This window comes from Natrix helvetica (genome assembly GCF_964273705.1).
Source record: "Natrix helvetica genome assembly, chromosome: 1".
In the NCBI taxonomy this organism is placed as follows: domain Eukaryota; kingdom Metazoa; phylum Chordata; class Lepidosauria; order Squamata; family Natricidae; genus Natrix; species Natrix helvetica.
The window spans coordinates 206826951-206848018 of NC_138548.1; the positions used below are offsets into that span (position 1 = coordinate 206826951).

Genomic DNA, 21068 nt, shown 5'->3' on the forward strand with positions numbered 1-21068 from the left:
TCCTTTGGTTTTTGAAGGTCCGTAAAGATCAGCTAAGGAGAAACCTGACCAGGAGGTGCAATTCATGATCCTTCAAACTAGAACTTGTACCTAACAGGGATGCACCAAACGATTTGTTTTATTGAATTGAGAAGACTGCCTAACTCTCTAACATTTTGGATGGCCTACAACGTTAAAAGATACTACAGAAAGATTTATATTTGTGTTTACAAATGTAAATACTCCATGCAACATTTTCAAAATTCCTTCAAATGCCCTGCTGTGAGAATAAAAAGTTGATTGCATTCAAAACAAGTTGCTTTTCAATTTTTTAGTAGGCATTTCAAGCTTGAAAGAGGAGCTGTTCTCAGCTCAAAATGTATCTGCAATGGTAGAACAAATTTTCTGAAGATTTTGCACAATCTTAAAACCTTAGGTTGATTTTAAACATGGTTATCAACTCCCATTGCAGCAAGGCTGAATTGGACAGAGTTTGTGAATCCCTTGTGTAATTAGAGATTCACCAAGCTCTTTGTTAAACAAAATTAATTTGATAAACATTACCGCTGGCATCCCCAAACTTTCTGACATTGAACAGATTTAGTGTTTGGAAACCCTTGGGTCTCTCATACATAAATGTATGTTCAATCCATTCAGCATTGGGCATTTAGGGTCTCTAGCCCCAGCAATCCGCTGTTGATATTTCCATCAGGTGGTTCAGTCTGAATTTTCTTGCTAAGATCACACTGGCATTTCCACTGTATACTTGCTTATCTTTACAACACTTTTTTGCCAACAATCTACCAATGTTAATGTGATTGGAGCGCTCCTGCTTGACACAGGAGCAACCCAGCTTTGTATCAGAGGCTTTGAGTCCCAGCTCAATATTGCCTGTCTTAGTTGACAGCAACAAAAGGTTTCATGAAATGTATTTCTCCCAGTCCTACCTGGGACAGGTGAAACCTGGGGTCTTCATGAACATCACTTGGACTTCTAGCCCAGAACCACCAGGTCCAATCTGCTAGTTAGTAATAAAGCATTTATTTGCTGCTGTCTATTGATAGTTCAGATGTTTACTGCTCAGATCTGGTAGCTGGGTTCATACTAAAAGTCAGTAGTTTGTTGGACTTAGTTTAGCAGGTTTGTATAGCATATTACTATAATTTCTCCCAAGGATTTATGACTTAGGATATGGTGTTGTATAAGCCTTATCCCTTGGTCCTTCTATAAATATCAATCAAATTATTTCATTCAGGTTTTAATTCTCAAGTCCCTTCTGGTCCTGATGGCTGTGATTTGTTTGTGCATTGCCTTGGGGATGTCTCCTCATACATCACCTCTCAGGTTTCCAGGTTTTTCTTGAGAGCTGTGACCATTAGAGGAGAGAGCTGTAACCTCCCTTAGTTGGGCTTTTGGTGACTGGCTGCTGTGTCTCTTTTGTAGTGGTCGTGTTTTGGTCTGTGACTGTAAATAAAGTATTATAATTCTCAAGTCTAGTTCCTTGAATATTTCAGAAGCTGCCTTTAGATCTGGAGAAGTGTTTCTGACCATTATTAAAAATTAAATACTGCTTTTACCTTACTGTACTTGATGATATTCTAAACATGTCTTCCCTCTTTTTTTTCGTCCTTGGAAATTAAGAGGTCTTATATAATTAAGTGCTGCTTTTATGCCAAGAGTGAACCTTATGCAAGAGTCTTGCATTCTACTGATAAGGATTTGGCACTTAGTGGAAAAGTTATCGCTGGGGCTGCTCTCAAAAAGTGACTAAGCCAGCATCATAGTAAGCTATCATACTAGAGGAGATAAAGGGAAAGAATCAAATAGAATAGGGACCAGGGAAATGCTATTTGGTAACCATGCCAGGGGAAGGACCACAGTTCTAATGGGAGCATCCGTGTCTCATGTGGAACATCTGAAATTCAGTTCTTGGGCATCTCCAATAAAAAATCAGGGAGCAGATAACAGAAAAGAATTTTTTTCTTCCTTCTCTTGAGATCTAGGACCAAGCAGGGGGAGAACAGCTGGATTGGGTATTTCTTCATGTTCCATTTGTTTGATCATTCAGGCTGCTAAATATTCTTAGCCTATTTATAATTACTTACAACCAACACACTGGGCGAATCAATAATATAGTTTGTTTGGTCTCAACTTAGTGTTTTGTACAAAGTCAACCACTGTAATTTGTAAGCCATGTTATATGGCTTAGTGTGGAGGGTATGCCTGAACAAGGGCCCAGGAAAGGGTATTATCTAGCTTATAATTAAACCGATCAAGTAAAAGCTTTTGATAATAGAAAGTGCTACCCGCGAAATAATAATAATAAATCATGTAAGCCATGGAAAAGAGGAATACAAGTTCAAAGAGGCAAAATCCCAATGCTTAGAAGGCAGCGGGTACATTTTTTTTGGCCTCTTCCTTGCAGCAGCCGAGTACAGCTGACAGCCAAGATTTTATCATTGTCGGAGCCAACCTTGTAATAATTGTCTAATCTACCTGTCCCATCTCATTCACGACGGTAAGAAACTGGCATGAAACAGGACTAAATGGTAGCTCTCGTTTTGTTATGAAACCTGATGCTTGGTATTTACCTTGCTGATCAGTCGGTTTAGGGCTGCACAGGATCACTGAATCCCGTGATTTGTGGCTGGCATCACATCATTTCAATGGGTGATTTGACTTGTAAGGTGGTGACATTTCATAGCAGGACTGGTTCGGTTGGGTGACTTCTTTATGCGCTCATGTGACTCTAGTTTCAACTTAACAATCAAACTTAATCAGGTTTGCAAACCACCCTGTTAGTCTAAACAAGGATTATAACGTCTCTGAATTTGATGGAAGATAATTTATTTCCTGCGTTAAGGAAGTGAACATAACGTGCCGGGGCAAGTCCATTTTGTAACTGCTCCTGTTTCTGATTTTTACAATCCCTGAGAGATTGTAAATTGACTACTAAGTTAAATTCATTAGCAAATAACCATTGGTAACAATGGTGCTTCTGTATAACTGCATCTTAACCTAGGTTTCAGTTGAGGAAGTCACGGTATACCTAATCACACCGTGCATTATATGTTGTGCAATCTAAGCCTTAGATGTCAACACTGGAGTGGCACTGAATTCCCATCATTTTAGATTTGTTTAATCACATGTCGCACTTCAGTGGGCATAAGTTTTCAAGACACATAAGTTCTAGGCTCACTTATTATTTATCTGTTGCATTTCCTCCACTAATACTCCAATCTCCAGTGATTCGTTCTTTAAATAGTGTGTCCACTGAATCAGCTTTGTAAGCAGTGACACATTGACCTCTTACCTTCCGACAAGGGTGTCAAATTCAATTTCTTTGAGGGCTGCATCAGGGTTGTGTTTGACTTGGGGGGGCGTGGCCAGCTTGACATCACTCATGTCAGGGATGCCTACAGTGGCCCAAGTGCTCTGCCAGCGAAAACAGGCTCGCAAGCTCCGTTTTTAGCTGCGATGGCCTCCTGTAACCCTCTGCCAGGGAAAATGGAGCTCAGGAGGGCCACATACTGGCAGAGGCACCATGGGCAAGCCCTTTGCTGTTTTCAGGATGGCACTGAGGGCCAGATCTAAGCACCCTGCAGGCCGACCTTGAGTTTGATACCCCTGCCTTACGAGCCTGTTGAATTTCCTTGCATAAGCTCCTGCATATCAACTCTGCAAACTGTAGCAAACTGTAGATTCTTCTACAAGATAAGGAAGAAAGCCTCCAGCTGAATCAGTGGTGTAGCACCATTAGTCCAGAAAAAAAAAATTCAACCACATGCTCCTGTATTTATGTTTATTGGGCTGTATTATTATTAGTTAGTGAAAATAGACATTTTTAAAACATGATTGCAAAGATAATGTAGGTCAGTTGACACCAGCACCTTAACTGACTGACTGAAAGTCTCCAAGTGGGCTTCAAGCCTACAGCAAAACTGGAACTCAGAGTTTCAACCTGATGCTTTCACCACTACACAAAACTTTACTGCAGCGTGCAATAGAAGAACCACAGCAGCTTTCTGTTTAGAACAAACCGCAGTTCGATTATTCTTAATTATTTTGGTGCCTTGCGTCAGTGTGGAATTGTTGGAAGAAATTTCCATCTGGGTTCAGTTCCAAACAGAGAGAAAGACACTGGAAACATGGAGATTGCTTGGAAAGATGGTTTAATGCTGGGCAGGATCACATGGTTTTGAGGTCCTGGGCAAAAAAGAGAAAAAGCACATGGGTGAGAGATTTATACCCTCTCTTGGGCCCCGCCTTGGAGCTTCCTGTCGCTGTGTTAGAAATGTATTCTAATTGGTTGTCAGTCTCCCATGGGGCCATGCAGGAATAACTTTGTAGTGTCTTGAGTCCCAAGCTTGGTTTAATCTTGCTGGGTGATGTAATCTCCACAGATGCCATGTGGTGAGTTCTGTTGCTAGATGGATAGAGGGCTAATCCTACCTTTGTTGGATCTTGTGAGGGCATTTGCTTATGAATAGACCTAGCTATCTCTTAAGTGCTGACATCTGCTGTGAGTTATTGAGGACGGTGGGGTCTGTTAAGAGTGTGTCTGCTTCCTGCGTTAAAAAAAAGCACGTTTCTCCATTTCTCATCCAGGGAAATGTAATATTGTGCCTTTTTAATATTTCCTACAATATTTCATTTTTCTAGGAGAGGGGTGGGTGCTAACTTCCTACAAACTCATGGTGACTGCCTGAACAGGTTTCTGCAATTTTCTGGGCAAGAGTTCCAAATCTTGGTTTGCCATGCCCTTGTTTTCTAGATCTGAGAATGATTGGATCAAGATCATCCAACCGGCTTCGTGCCCAAGGTGAGACTCGAACTCACAGTCTCAAGGCTTCTAGCTTGATCCTTGAACCACTACACCAAACTGGTTCTCCTACAGGACCTACACTATGATTCCTTGCACAGTCAGCCAGATGTTTAGACCGGATAATTGTTATTGAGCGCATTAGTTCATGCATGTTCTATGCTCTGGTTTAACCACAGCTGTTTCAATAAACCATGTTTTCCAGGGTTCTAAAGTGTAAAGCACAGTGTGGGAGCTTCACCACATGCTATTCCACAGCGAAACAAACAGCATTGTGATTGGGAAGGGTTAAAAAAACATAATGGGTCTACTGCTATCCTGTGGCCAGGTGTTGCTCAGTGCCCTCCATATAATCAGCCCATCCTGTCTTGCAGGTTGCTCCATAAGGGTACAACACACACCATGTTTCGAAGAAAAAGACAATACAGTACAAACAGTAGGACAATAGTAAAGAACAGGACGGGGAAACGGAAGAGCCACGGTGGTGTGTGTGTGTGTGTGTATACACTGCTTCCAATGTCGAACAGGAGCGAGGAGACTCAAATTCAAGTTTCCCTTAGTCACAGAATTTCCCCCCTCCCTCACCCCAGTAACTTTGCAAGGTGAAGGTTGGGGATATAAAACGACCCGTAGGGTAAAACGGAGCTCTTGAGAGGCAAAGTCAGACCCCCAAACAGAGAAAGATCTGTGGACAATCGCGTGTGGTTTTCTGGCGGCGATAGGCTCAAAGAAACGAGGCAGGTCGGATTTCTGAGCGCCCGTGGATTTCTCTAGGGCGGCGGCGGCGGGGGTCGGCTTAATGACTTCTGGCAGCGCCTTGTGCTTCCCATCGGCCTCTTTCAGGGGAGCCCCTAAGCCGGCGGCCGCTTTGAGCTCGCGACTCGCTCTACCAGAAACGTCGCTGCCTGCCCGTTTCCAGGTTCTGAGCTGGGGGAAGGGGTGGGGGAAGTTGCTCCCGGGCTTTTCCAGCTGAATGCTTCTGGGCTCAGGGCCAAAGGTTCTCCTGGCGGCAGCCTTGGCGGCGCTTTTTCTACTTTTGCTCCCGTCCCGCGGCTCCAGAAGAGGGAAGGTGCGAAAGCAAGGAACGTGCGCGCGCGCGCTCCTTTTCCCTTTCGCTGTGTTTGGTGTGTGTGTGTGTGTGTGTGAGAGAGAGAGAGAGAGAGAGAGAGAGAGCAGGAAGCCAAGAGCGAGAAGATCCTGGTGGCTCCCGGGCGTGCCGGCGAAACATTTTTCCAGGGAGCACGCACCGACCGGGTCGCAACTTCAAACCACAAAGAGGTCGCGCTCGTGCGCTTTGTTAACGACTCCACCGCCCCATGATCCCATGTCGCTGCTATCCTAACAGCGTTGCGTGTGACTCCCGAAAGCTGCGGGCTCCGCTGCGCCCGGAATTCTCAATGAGGACCAGGCACCGGACATGAAGGTAAGCGTGGGTCGCCTTCTGGGGGAGATTCCTGCTGTCTGCGATTCTCCACGGCCGGATTTATAGGAAGGTGGGCGCAGAATTCCGGCACAGAAGGAGCTGGGCTTAAACCTGCCGTGAAAGAAAGATAAAGACATTGCGGCTACCCGGTCGTCCCAACGCTTCAAAAGTTGGTAGAAGAAAATACCGGATAGGAATTAAAAGGAAAAGGAGTGTTCTCAAAGCAACCTTGGTTGGATCAGATTTTCAGGTCAGATCTCTCATTTAATATCACAAGGTGGATTTCAGGAAAACCATTCTTCTCCTGGAGTTCTTTTCCTCCCTCCCTCAATGAATGCTGTGGCATTCATTGTTAAAACCACAGAAGTAAAATGTTTTGACTGTTCTAAAGTGCAATGAAATACCATATTTTGTGTGTGTGTGTGTGTGTGTGTCAGTGGCTAAGACACTGAACTTTTGATCAGAAAGGTCTGCAGTTCCAATCCCTAGTACAGGTCTCCTGTGTGAGCAGGGGATTGGAATAGATGACCTCCAAGGTACCTTCCAACTCTGTTACTGTTTACTGTGTGTGCATGTATATATATAATCCTTGACTTACAACAGTTCATTTAGTGACCAAAGTTACAACAGCATTGGAAAATGGGACTTATGACTATTTTTCACACTTATGACCATTGCAGCATCCCCATGGTCATGTGATTTACATTTGGATGCTTGACAACTGGTTCACGTTTATGACGGTTGCAGTGTCCTGGGATCATGGGGTCATCTTTTGTAACCTGACCAGCAGAATCAATGGGCAAGCCAGATTCACTTAACAACTGTGTTACTAATATAACACCTGCAGTGGTTCTCTTCGCAGATATAGGCAGAAAAATCGTAAAAGGGGAGCAAAACTCGCTTAACAAATTTCTCACTTAGCAACATAAATTCTGGACTCAGTTGTGGTCATAAGCCGAGGACTACCTGTATACTTGTGATAATAACACTGCTCTTTCGAGCAGAATATCCAAGGCTGACCGGATGGGAAAAAGGAATCATTCCGGTATTTTTTTTTCTTAGCTATTTTTTTTTCTTGTTCCCAAAGGTGGCCTGGACTGGGCAGGGAAGGTGGAATGTCGAACTTCCACCGGGGGAGGTTGCAGACTTGTCCCAGTTCTCCACGGGACTCGTGGATTCCATCCCTGAAAGGAACCTCCTCTACGAGCTTTGGAAAAAAATGCACTTGTTCCGCAGCTGCAGCTATCGGATCCAGCTGGAGGGGCAGCTGAACAATGCCCCAAGGATCCAGGGCATCCGATGGGTAAGTAAGAATGCTTGGACGTTTCAGACAATCGGGTCGGTCCTATTTTATGGGAGCTATTGGCCAATTTGTCTAGGCTCTGAGGCTTGCACACTTGGCCTTGGAGAGGAGGCCACTTGGAGACCCAAGGATTGTAGTTCAAAGAATAGCGTGATGGATATGTCCATGTAGGAGCGTTCTCCCCTCAATAGGCAGGAATATTGGTGCGGCTAAGACAAATCATTCATTTAGTATTATGCCTGTGAGTCAGAGTGACAGCAGAGTGCTGACATGAGCAGGGCGAAGGGATCGGCGTGCTTTCGCTTTCAGGCAGGATGTGAAATCTCTTTACATCACCAGAATCTGAGTGTGCGTTTTATTTTAGCACAGGCCTAACAAATAGTCCTTGGGTGTCCTGAGAAAGTTTACATCTTGTCCCTTAGATCTCTTCTGTTGTCAGAAGGGGTTTGTGGTTGATTTCCCCCCCTCCTCCGTTTTTAATATTGCTGTTCTTAACATAAATGTGTTGGTGGTTCTGTTTGGTTCTTTTTGCTTTCTGAGAATGATGCTATTGAATGAATGGCTAAAGTTATCCACGCATGGTCTTGTTTATCCTTTATGGCAGTGTTTCTCAATCTTGGCAACTTGAAGTCCACAGGACTTCAACTCCTAGAATCCTGTGCTGGCTGGGGAATTCTGGAAGTTGAAGTCCACAGAAGGCTGTGCTGGCTGGGGAATTCTGGAAGTTGAAGTCCACAGAACTTAAAGTCTCCAAGGTTGAGAAACATTGCTTTATGGTGAAAACCTGCCTGCTCCCAAGGAATTCAGGGTTACTTGAGTCGATCCTCAGAACATCAGAACAGACAGTGTACAGGTAGTCCTCAAACGACCACAATTGAGCCCAAAAAGTTTGCTTTGCTAAGTGAGACATTTGGTAAGGGAGTTGTGCCCTGTTTTACGACTTGTTGTTAAGTGAATCACTGCAGTTGTTACGTTGGTAACGTGGTTGTTAAGTGAATCTGGCTTCCCCATTGACTTTGCTTCCCAGAAGGTTGCCAAAGGTGATCACATGATCCCAGGATACTGTAACCATCATAAATATGAATCGGTTGCCAAGCATCTGAACTTCGATCACATGACCATGGGAATGCTGCAACGATTGTGTGAAAAATGGTCATAAGTAACTTTTTTCAGTGCTGCAACTTTGAACGGTCACTAAATGAACTGATGTAAATCGAGAACTACCTGTATTAAAAGAAAGCGAATAGTACTGCAAATGCAAAAAGCAAGAACCAATTGAGCAGAATATACGATTCTAGCCATTGCAGTTTTAAATTTGTTTATGGCAGAACTGACTACTTTTAAGGACTGCAGCGCTCCATATTCCTCCCACCCCTGAAAATTTTGAGCTTAACCCCCAGAGATCTTTAAAAGTTGTTTTTTTATCTTTAAATATTTTATGAAATATTGAGACAGATAATTAAATACACAATTGGAAAGTAGCTATATTAACCATGTTGGGTTTTATTTCAAAGTAAATTAAATCAATTTTATTTTTTGTCCTGCTAGCAGCTTTGGGATTGTGGCCTTCAACAAGCTGCTCTAGCTGTCAAATGAAAAAAAAAAGCATTCAGCTAAATGTGATGAAATACAGCATGGCTTAATGTGCGAGAAACCGGATTAATGAATTTCATAGTTGAGCAGGAATTTGAATGTTAGATGCTGGATGGGGATCATGGGAATTGTAGCCATCCATTTTGGGAAGGGTCTTTGCATACTCATCCTGTCATTTTGGGGAATTAGTGCACTGAAATGTTATTAACATGCATTCTGTAAAATTATCCTGTCAAGCTCATGGGGAATTCCCCATGACAACCATATAAGATAGATAAATGTTAATTGTTCTCTCCATAGTGTATTATCATAGCCATTCATGCAGTGCTGGGATACAAATAATTTAACAACTGGTTCTCTGCCTTAATGATCAGCTGGGTAGGCATGGCTCAGTGGTCATGTGACTGACTGGGCATGGCCAACTCAATGTCACTCACGTCAATGGGCGCTTCGCCTTAGCTGTTACAATATAATAAGGGTTAACTGAAGAGGCAGTTTTGTAATCAGGGCAATAAAGATTAGGCTAGAAACAACACCAGAATGTTTCCTTCCTGCCTTCCTTACAGGATTAGCCCTGTAAAGTGGAAAAAAACAAAACGAGATTTCTTCCAACAACCCGTTCTCCGAACAGTTTAGAAAGTTAACAACCGGTTTTCCCAAATAGGTGCGAACTGGCTGAATCCCACCACTGCATTCATGTATTAACACATACTGTATGCAAATTGCAACGTGAGGGCATCTTACCCATAAATAAAAAGTGCATATTTGCAGGATGAAATAAGCAATCACTTGTATCTTTAAAAGTAATAAGCGCCACTTTGATTTTAGGACTGTTTCAGCTCTTTTCAAACCTTTCTGATTAAGCCATGATTTTCTTACATAAGCTTCGGAGCTTAACTGGTGGTCAGATAATACTATTTCCAGTATAATAATGAGTTGGATCCAGTTGCTTTTCCCTTTACACAAGATCAAGATGTAAATAGGGTGGCTCCCCCCCCCCCCCAGTTTTCATGTACCATATCTGGCCAGTGAATAAACACATTGTTATTTAAATCATCAGTTTGAACTTGGAGTACTCTTTCCTTCTTTCTTTATTCAGATGCCTGGAAGTATGTGGGAGGATATTTTTTTTTTACAAATATTCTACTCCAGGATCTGTGGCTTTAGGGTTAGAAAATGTCCAGAAATATGTGGATGACTTGGGGGAGGAACAACATTCTCTAAAGTATCTGTTCATCCTTTTCCCCCCCCTCCTTCCCCCACTCTGCACGCACACATACCCATCACAGCTGAAGTGGGAAATAATGGAGAAGAACATTTTTGCAGCTTTAAAAAAAAAAAAAATCAAAAGGCTATATATTGCATTCTGAAGTTTTCTGGGGGTGGTTTATAACACATTGAAATCTCCAGGTAAGATTTAGAAGTCACTTTCAGTGTATCAAAATGCTCAGTGAGTAAAAAATAATTTTGCTTGGCATCAAATAAGGAATAAAATAATAGGAGGGGGATTTCTCTGGGATGGACACTCTAGAATTGGGACCACCACTAAGAAGGTCAGCTTCTAGTTGGTCATCATCCTGGTCACCTTCAACCTGGAAGGGCATTCTGTTCAAAATTTCTGAAGATATATATAAAAATAAAGGGAGACTAGTATAGATCTATTTCAAGCGATTTAGCTCTCATCAGCTAGCCGTACCCTTACTGGGATTTGAACCTGGGCTGTATTACATATTAGGCAGATGTGTTAGCCACTAAGCAACAGGCTCTCCTCCTTATCAGCTGAGCCAGGGAAATAGGTATGTATTTGGGGAGTAGTGAGTTCCCTCTCATATTTGGGCATACCAAGGGTTGTAACACAAATACATATATCTATATCTATCTATATCCATCTATCTCTATCTATCTATCTATCTATCTTCATATATATATATATATGGCAGGTGTTCCTTCAGAGACTGTGGTTCCTAGCCGGGAAAGGCCATATCTAGTAGCTTAGTGCCAATACTTTGAATTGGGAATGAAAACAAATAGGGAACCCAATGATGCTGATAATATAACACTGACTGAATAAATTCAAAATGCTGGGTTCGGAGCAGCGTTCTGCAGGAGAAATCTGGCACCTTCCCCAACTCCTGATCACTATGGAAATATATATTTTCCTCATTGGAGACATCTCAGGCAATTAGCATCTATGTGCACTTAACACAACGTTTGGAGGTTTTTTTGCTTCATTTGTGGTTAGGACTCCTCTCAGCAATCTTTGATGAATGAGAGGATTCTCACGGTCTGGCTTGCTAGTCTAAGCTCTTGCTTTTGATCTTGTCTGTGGAAATCTATTGGCACTGAATTCATGATACTCGCCGTTGTTACTGGGTTCCCTTTGGTGATTTCAACCAGATGTGGGACAGATAGGCTGGGGCCCTGGTTGCCAGAATGAGCTGGAGAGCTTGAAGATAGAATATGTAAAAGGATATCACTTATAAGATCCCTAGATTCAGCTTTTGAATCTTCCAACTTTGATCACTGGATCACTTCGATTGATCACTTCTATCCATCCTTTGTCAGTGGCTGTACTTTCTTTCAGCTTCCAGGCATCTGGCAATTAGAGTCAGTCTCACTAACTGAGGTCACACCTTGGGAGAAGTCATTGGATGGTTTGGTTGGAGTTCACCTGTGGCCTGCATGAACCCAGCCACTGTGGCTCAGTTAGTAATACTCTGATGAAAAATCATAACTTAGAAAATGTATAAATAAGATCCCCCTTTATTTTATTGCTGCTTTCTTATCACCACAACATTCTTTTTATTATGGATCTTTTCAGGGAAAGTCACTTTAAAACCTTATAGTGAGAGAAAGAAAGAAAAAAGGAAAGAGCTAGCAGTTTGGGGAATGGGATCTCTCCTATTTGATAATGGCTCGGGAGGGGATGCATCCTTCACACTCCTGAAAAAAATACGTTCTAAAATCCAACATTTCTCAACTTCAGCAACTTTAGGATTTGTGGATTTCTACTCCTAGAATCTCAAGCTGACCAGGGAATTCTGGGAGTTGCAGTCCACACAATTTAAAGTTGCAAAAGTTGAGAAACACTGATCTGGCCACCGCTCAGCATTGTGCTTGAGCAGCAGTTTGAGTTCCTTGGTCACCAACAAGTAACAAATAAACAAACCCAAAAAAGCCTGTTCATTTGCTTCTAAGCAGGATGTGCAAGCAAGCACCCACGCCTGCCTGAAAGCTATTTTTTCCTGAAAATAATAGCTTTCTTTTAGAATCCAAGGAGTAAAAAGAAAGCCTCTGCTTACTTAGGAGTGAAAAGAAAAAGCACTTGTTACAAGCTCAGAATAAGTGGTTTTCTTTCTAATTATTTCCTAAGGTTAGGAAGTGCTGTGGGATTTGAACCTTCATCTTAACAGGGAGAAAAGAAAAAAATATATTCCAGGAGTTAGATGTGATTCAAATTAGGGCTGAAGGACATAAGCTGGCAAAGAGATCCTCGGGCTTTTGAGTTTGTTCAACAGAGAGTCTTCATTTCCCTGACTAAAGAGCTGCACACTCCCGACCACCCCCGTTTCAAGGAAGGCAGCTTCCCCAGGGAACTCCTGGCTTTTTTTTCTTTGGTCTAAGGAAGGGCGATACCAAGGAACAGCCAAACATAGCTAGGAAGAAAAGGACAGGCTCCTGGTTTGGCTTCCTGCCTGATTTGACCGGATTTCTGGCGACAGACGGACTCCCTGGTCTTTTGCATCTACCAGCCGGAAAAAGCAGGGTGGGGTGGAAGGGGGAGAAAGGGGAGGTGATGGTTCCCTTCGGAAGTGGCTTGGCCTCTGTGAGTTTCAGCGGTTGCCTGAAAGAGTGGCCGTTCCATTGACCACATGTGCAGTGAACCCTGAGAGCAAGGCAGGCGTTCAAGTGGAGTGGATTCCTCGCAGGAAAAAAAATCCTCTGGTGCAGTCAATTTCAAAGGGTTTCAGGGATTTAACTGTTCCTCACTTCAAAACCGGAAGCGGTAGGAAGGTGTAATCACTGTGAAATCAAATCCAGGCTCTGTAGAAAGAGGATAAATTGGACCTACCCGTGGAGGAGTATACTCTTAGTTACTCCCTGCTACAGAGTAGTAGTGTAGTGGTAGTGTTGTAGTGGTCTATGTACCCAATTGTTGTGCTTGCAGAATTCATGAGTCAGAGCCCATCAAGTTGAGACTTTTAAAGCTATCAAGATTAAGAAAAGCTTGGCATGATCAGTATATGTGCCAGTTGAATCGATGCAACATAGAATAGAACTGTAGTTGGAAGTTTAGGCTGATAGGAGTCTGGGGGGTGGTTGTCTTTGTTTGATGCGGGCGTTCCAAAAGCTTCTCCTTAAAAAAATGATAAAATTTAACACGGTGACTTTGGAAGACGTTGTGATAATATAAAGAGAAGGCTCCACTCACATCTGTCTGGACACCAATTTTAGCGGGCCCCGCAAGATGCTGGGCAGGAGCACACTTGAAGAGCTGAAGAGAGGATGGGCTTGCTCTTTGTTACTTGTCAGTGTTAATCAGCTGACAAGCTAATCATCTGCCTTGGGGCTCCAAATAGTAAATGGTTTGGAATTCTGGGTGTTGCTGTGGCAGTGCACCATGGCAGCAGTCCAGAGGTAGCATTGGGCAGGTTCTGACCAGTTCTGGAGAACCAGTAGTGGAAATTTTGAGTAGTTCAGAGAACCGGTAAATACCACCTCTCATTGGCCCTGCCCCCATCTCTTCTCTGCCTCCCAAGTCCCAGCTGATTGGGAGGGAATGAAGATTTTGCAGTAACCTTCCCCTGCCACGCCCACCAAGCCATGACGCGCCCACCAAGCCACGCTCACAGAGCCAGTAGTAAAAAAAATTGAATCCCACCACTGCAGCAGTCCAATGGGGAAGGTTGATCTACTGTAGTGAAGACAAACTCTCTTTTTTTAAAAAAAAAAACTACGTCGTTACATGTTTTTATAAATCTTCTCTATGACACATTTCTTATCCTCTCCTCTGAATGATTTCTTAGAATTAAAGAGATGCCCTGCTCTTGGAGAAGAGGCATCCCGAAACCAGTTTCTAAGCAAGAGAACCAATCAGGTGCTCAGAATTTAAACATAACTCCAACCAAACATCCAATCGTACGACCAACTGATCATCCTGGCACACAAGAGATTTATAAGCTAAGGAGAATAGGACAGGACAATCCTGCTGATGATGTTACCTAGTCTGGTAACGAAAGGTTCAGAAACTAAATTGAAACAAGCTGGGAGAGCAAACCACTGCCAAAATCTAAAACCCGAGCTACAAGTATTTTCTATGACCTATTTCACCAGTTTCTCAAGCTCAAGATTCATGATTTGTGCATTATGTCAAAGTGTAAAGAGAGGAAATGGCCCAGATATTGTGAAAACTCCAGGTGGTTATTAGGACAGCAGAGGGATCCAGATTCAAAGGGCAAAATGTGGTTGGGAACATGCAGGAAAACGGTGTAGCCCTTACCAGGAAGACTTTAAATAGCTGTTTCATTTCCTGAGCTTGTATGGCTGCCTCATATCCCAAGGAAAGCACCCCTGAATCCCATTTTATCCTTGAATCCAGATCTCTGCACTCCTCCTCCAGGTCAATTGAGCTACCTCTCCTTCATTGCACAAATGAGGATGCTGGAAATAGGAGGCTTTTTGTGCTCCTCAACAAATGGTAGGTTATAAATATAACAAATAATATCCTCCTCGTATAGAAATATCTAAATAGGGTACCTGCAGGAAACTGGTGTGACAAGAAAAATGCTAAACTAGGATCTTTGTAACTGCAGTCTAATTTTCTATATTTCTTTCTTGATGAAAGAGCCCATTGAGTTCCTGCTGACAATATGAGTGAGAGTGGGCAGGGCCCTACTCCGTTTCTTATTTTGAGAGGATTTATTTTTGGATTGCAGAGAGGAATAAAAGTGGTGTTTGTCTCAGGACTGCTGTGAAAGTAGAGAAGGCATGAGCTGAGCTACAAATAACACTTGAATAGAATAACAGAGTTGGAAGGGACCTTGGAGGTCTTCTAGTCCAACCCCCTGCTTAGACAGGAAACCCTACATCACTTCAGACAAATGGTTATCCAACATCTTCTTAAAAACCTCCAGTGTTGGAGCATTCACAACTTCTGGAGGCAAGTTGTTCCACTGATTAATTGTTCTCACTGTCAGAAAATTTCTCCTCAAGTTATTTCTCTCCTTGATTAGTTTCCACCCATTGCTTCTTGTTCTACCCTCAGGTCCTTTGGAGAATAGCTTGACTCCCTCTTCTCTGTGGCAGCCCCTGAGACATTTGAACACTGCTATGATGTCTCCCCTAGTCCTTCTTTTCATTAAACTAGATCTGCGATGATGAAACGATGGCACACGTGCCACAGGTGGCACACAGAACCATATTTGCTGGCATGCCAGCTGTCAGCTCTGGCGGCATGCATGCACCAGTCAGCTGGTGTTTTGCCCTTCCAGAGGGCCAGGGGAGGTCATTTTCACCCTCCCCAGGCTTCAGGAAAGCCTCCGGAGACTGGGGAGGGCAAAAAATGGCCCCAATGGGCCAACTGGAAGTTCAGGAATAAACCTCCGGTTGGCCCATTGGGCCTGTTTTTCTCTGGTCTGTTGGGCTTGTTCTCCCCGGCCTTCCGGAGTGCCTTCAAGGGTTCAGGGAAGGCTGCTTTTGCCCTCCCCAGGTCAGGAAAGCCTCCGGAGGCTAGGGAGGGGCCATGCATGCATACGTCCCTGGGGGGTGTTGCGCGCTTGTGCAGGTGGATGGGGAGGATTGTGGGCATGCACATGTGTGATAGTGCACATGCACAAAATTTTGGCAGAAGAAAAAGGTTCCCCGTCAGTCAACTAGACATACCCAGTTTCTGCAGTCGTTCTTCATATGTTTTAGCCTCCAGTTCCCTAATCATCTTTGTTGCTCTTCTCTGCACTCTTTCTAGAGTCTCAACTTGGTATAGGAAAACCTTATTGTTCCATCTCTTGAGAATTCTTTCCTTCTGACGGGTAGGAACAAAAACAGATAGCGGTGAGGTAGGAAACCATGGAGATGATTCCATAGTAAGCTGGCGGGGGATATTCAAGGAATTTATTTGAACCACTTTCAAGCAAACCAGTGGCAAAGCATCAATTATTCTCTGCACATATTTTATCTGCAGATTCTTACCTTAATCAGTACTGTACTAGGGAAAGATGGGCAGGACAAAGCTCCTGTCCTGAAATCACATCAGATGATTCTGTACATGTATTTGCAGGTGTAATTCCACATATTCAACCTGTGGATTCCCTGTGGTGAATGAGATGGTCATTTTGTGTAGTAATCTGGGATTCTGCACAGAGTGGAGCCTGAAGAAACAGCTGAGCTGCTCTATAGTTCAAGATTACCAGCTGTGAATTGGATTGTGGCACCCCCTGGCCATGCCCCCCCTCCTCCGTGGTCAAATACAATCCTGATGTGACCCTCAATGAAATCAAGTTTGAAATCCCTGAGCTAGATTGTCGACTGGACAATACCCTCAGTATAGAATGACAGTCTTTTTTATGTTGCTGCATTGGTTAGCAATAAGCATTTGGACCCAATCCAAAGGTTGGTTGGTACCTTTAAAATCGCACAGAGCATCACACCAGGATATACAGTACAGTAATGCCTTGGTAGAATTGAATCTCTCTGTCCGATCTGAACATTTAGAGAAGGCATGTTTCCCACCTTACATAGCATGCAAAGAGTAAATGACAGCTATGTGCCACACGTTTCCTTCCTTACATAATGTGTAAAGAGTAAATGACATAGCTGTCATTTACTCATAGTACTATGAGTAAATGACATAGTAGCCCCATATAGTTGACCTCTCTTTACCAGCAATCTTTGTGGCATTAACCTCCCTTGCATTTTGCAAGGAAGATGGTCTTATTTCATTGGGCCTTTATTCTGAGCTGGTTGTGGGCACCATGGTAGAATATCATAAGAAATTGACTTTATATACTGCAATTGTATAGAGTATATTCCCAATGCAATCTTTAAATTTCTCTGGTAATTGATTCCCAGAGTGCATCAGGGTTGGAACGGATTAGCAATCTTATTAAACCATCAATCCACAAAGAATCTCTCTAGGATAATGGCAAGATGTAGAAGAGATAGTTGGAGAAGGGCTGAAGGATCCCAGCTTGAGGGAGCCAGAGGGACTTCCTCACCACAAAAGCTTCAGGCAGTCACAGTATAGATAGAAATACAAAGTAGTTATACAACATCTTTTGACTGGTACTGGAGAGAACCTTATGCCTGAAAGCATGCTGTCAGTAAGAAAAATGGGGATGCGGAGAGCTGAGCGTATTCGTATTATATTGCATAGGATTTTCAATATTTTCTTGGTAGCAATTAATATACGGTAGCTTTTAATTGGAATTGGAATTGTATATTGTCTTCCTATTTTAATATAATTTTAATTAAAGATTTTCACATAGTAAAAGATAAACATATAAACATATTTTTAAAAAAGTTAGAAAAAAAGAAAAAAGACGAAAGGTATGGGAGAAAATAGAAAAAAAAAACCTGTATATTTTAGAAACCAAAAGTAACTTTTATTTAATTTTTATTCTCTCTGATTTAAGAAAATAAATAAATAAAAGATTTTCATTGGCCTTACGCCTGGGCCTAATGGATAAGTCCATCTTGAGCCACAAAGTAAACAACAATACTAGATATTAAGAAGGAAAATGTTTACAGATAATACATGCATAAAACGAAGCAGAGACAAACTCAGTTAAAGTCCTCAGTTATTCATGCAGTCTTGGTCTCAGTTGGCATTTTCATCCAGTATATATTTGACGTGCCCTGAGGCCTAGTGGTACAGTGGTTAGAATGTGATATTGCAGGCTAACTCTGTCCACTGCCAGGAGTTCGATGTTATGGGGCTCAAGATTGTCTCAGCCTTCCATCCTTCTGAGGTCGGTAAAATGAGGACCCAGATTGTTGGGGGCAGTATGCAAATAATGCTTCTTCATTGTAAACCACCCAGAGAGTGCTTTATAGAGCTATGGGGAGATAGGTAAGCCTAAATGCTGTTGCTCCTCTTGTAATGTTTACTGAAAAAGGAATTATCACGATGACAGCTATTACTTTTACAGCAACGTCGTGCTTTGTACTGTGTTTTCCCGAAAATAAGACAGGGTCTTATTTTCTTTTGCTCTGCGAAATATGGCCTTGGGCTTATTATAGGGAGAGGGCTTATTATTTTCTGGGGCAGATGAGAAGCGAGGCACGCCTTTTACCTTTCCAGCTCTGTCGTGTTCCTCACCATTGTGTTCAGGGAAGCCGCTGGTAAAAGAAACACCTTCTCGCGAGTTCAATCAAACTTCTTCCTTCTCGCTTCTCCCCCACACAACCTGCCACCTCTCACTAAAGGGACGGTGGGGAAGGGAACCAGGCAGGCTGCCTTTACCATTGGGGTGAGGTGGGTGGTGTTGGGTCGTGAGGCACGTCTCTTACCTTTCCAGGTCCGTTGCGTTTCTCGCCCTTCAATCCAGTGAAGCCCCTTGTTAAAAAAAAAACACGTCGCTAGTTGAACTCATGAGGTTTTTTTTACAAGGGGATTCACTGGATGAAAGGGTGAGGAACACAACGGACCTGGAAAGGTAAGAGGCGTGCCTCACTTCTCCCCCCCTCCACCTGCCACCCCTCGCTAAAGGGACGGCGGGGAAGGGATCCAGGCAGGCTGCCTTTATCATTGGGGTGGGGTGGGCGGTGTTTTTTTACACGAGAAGGAACAGGCAGGAGGGGGTGATCTCATCGCGTCCTGCCGCTCTTTTTGTGGCGGGCTCTTTGCGCGGGAGGGAAGGGTGGGGGGTGGAAGCACTTTGCTTCGCCTGCCGCTGTTTTTGTGGCGGTCTCTTTTTGGGTGGGAAGGAAGGGCGGGGTGGGGTGGGGTGGAAGCACTTTGCTTTGTCTGCCGCTGTTTTTGTGGTGGGCCCTCTTTTTGCCCCGCAAGCTGTACCGGTAGGTGGTACAGTGGTAATGGCGGGGACCGTTTGCGCATGCGCTTAAATAGTTGGGGGCGGACTTATTTTTTTGGGAGGGCTTATTATGGTACGTGCTCTGTAAAGCCCGATTGGGTTTATTAGCAGGGCATGTCTTATTTTTGGGGAAACACGGTAGTGCTGTTGTTTTTTTAAATAGTGTAACCCCAAAGTGTTATACAAGTGATACCGTTTGCTGAAAATTATGTCTCTGGCTTCCATGAGCCTCTAGCTCTTTTTCTGAATATTGGCTGAACTGTGACCCTTTTCCAGCATCTGAGCAGTTCACTTAAAAGGGAGAGCAGATGTGGAAGTTCAGCACGGTGACTTCCAGGATAGGATAGAATCTAGGAGGAAAAATGGAAGCAACGGGAACAAATATGTATACTGAGAATTCTGGTACAGGAAGTCCTCAACTTACGACCACAATTGAGCCCTAAATTACTGCTGCCATGTGAGCCATTTGTTAAGTAAATTCCCTCAATTTTATGTCCTTTCTTGACACAGTTGTTAAGTGAGTCAATGCAGTTGTTCAATTAGTAACACGATTGTTAAGTGAACTGGCATCCCTTTGGTTGTCTAAAGCTTCCCAAAGGTCATATGACCTTTCATATGACCCCAGGATACTGCAACCGTCGTAAACATGAGTCAATGGCCAAGCATCGGATTTTTGACCATGGGGAGGCTGCAATGTTATAAGTGTGGAAAATAGTCATAAGTCGCTTTTTTTCAATGCTGTTGTAACTTTGAACGGTCACTCAACGAACTGTTGTAGGTTGAGCACTCCCTGTATAACCATATTCAGAAGACGTGGTTTCTCACTCTATTTATAGTGTGCCAGTCCTTTAGCCAACTGAGTTAGTGTTGTCTCCTTGGACTCCTGCTTTTGTTAGCTGACAGCTTTTAACTGGAGATGCTAACGATTGAATGATTGTCTTTCTGTTGAGTTATAGATTCTCTTCTTAGGGCAGGGGTGTCCAAACTTGGGAACTTTAAGACTTGTGGACTTCAACTCCCAGAATTCCCCAGCCAGCCATGTTGAAGTCCACAAGTCTTAAAGTTCCCAAGTTTGGACACCCCTGTCTTAGGGCAAGGTGTGGAGCCAGCCAGGAGGTAAACAGAGAAAGCAGGGAAGCTCTTAGAGGTGAGGTATCATCTGCTGTTAGCAGAACAAATGCCAAAAGGCAAGGACAGCTTGATTCTTGTGCATTTCTGACTTGGTAGCAAGCCAGATTTGACTACAAGTCTCTGCATAGCGATTCTTAACTTAATCTGCTTGGCAACAGCAAGTGTATCTCTCTACCTCCCGAGAGCGAAGCTGAATCAGTTAATGTTTGGAGTTCAGTTTCCAGCCTCTTCTGCCACAAAACAGGTCAGACTGGTCCCCTTGAAGCCAAGTCCCACCACCACCACCACCACCACCACCACCACCACCACTACCACCACCTGGATATCTTTCATCTGTTTTGCAAATGAAATGCTGCCTTTTCGCAACCTAGCAAGCCAAAATATAACTCCAGCTTCCAAGGTTTCAGATCCTGCAACTTTTTTAAAAGAAAAAAAGCCAACATTTGCAGCTGCGATGGGTCAGTCAGAATTTGTTCACTCGCCCGATGTTAAGGTAAGGGGATAAAACGGGGCAGGAACCTTCTATGCGTATTTATGTTTTCATTTGACGTTTAGATATGGAGCACATTAAGTTTGATTTCTTCAGGAGCAAGTTAGGCTCAACAGCAATTTTCTTTTTTTGATCTGCTGCTAGAACTGTATTTGAAAATATCCCATCATCAGGAGGATCTGTTGGACGGATCTCTTCAATAGCTATTCATTATCAATGTTTATATGAGCAATATATTTTTCATTATTCTCCTTTTGTTTGATTGTGGCTCTTCTGGAGTAGGGGAGCCAAGTATC

General features: G+C 43.3%; 1 protein-coding gene across 6 annotated transcripts in view; it reads left to right on the top strand.

Moving 5' to 3' along the window:
• Positions 1-21068, top strand: part of RAPGEF3 (Rap guanine nucleotide exchange factor 3) — an 82266-nt gene that overhangs the window by 847 nt on the left and 60351 nt on the right. The window contains exons 1-3 of one of the 6 annotated variants that reach the window (XM_081939789.1): positions 5528-5542; positions 6147-6224; positions 7312-7527. In XM_081939789.1, the coding sequence (XP_081795915.1) occupies positions 6219-6224; positions 7312-7527 (222 nt within the window). In that variant the 5' untranslated portion in view covers positions 5528-5542; positions 6147-6218. Of the gene's footprint in view, positions 1-5527; positions 5543-5624; positions 5871-5904; positions 6225-7311; positions 7528-20730; positions 20776-21068 lie in introns of those variants that run through there. The other 5 variants (XM_081939788.1, XM_081939793.1, XM_081939787.1 and 2 more) reach the window with 5 other exon arrangements.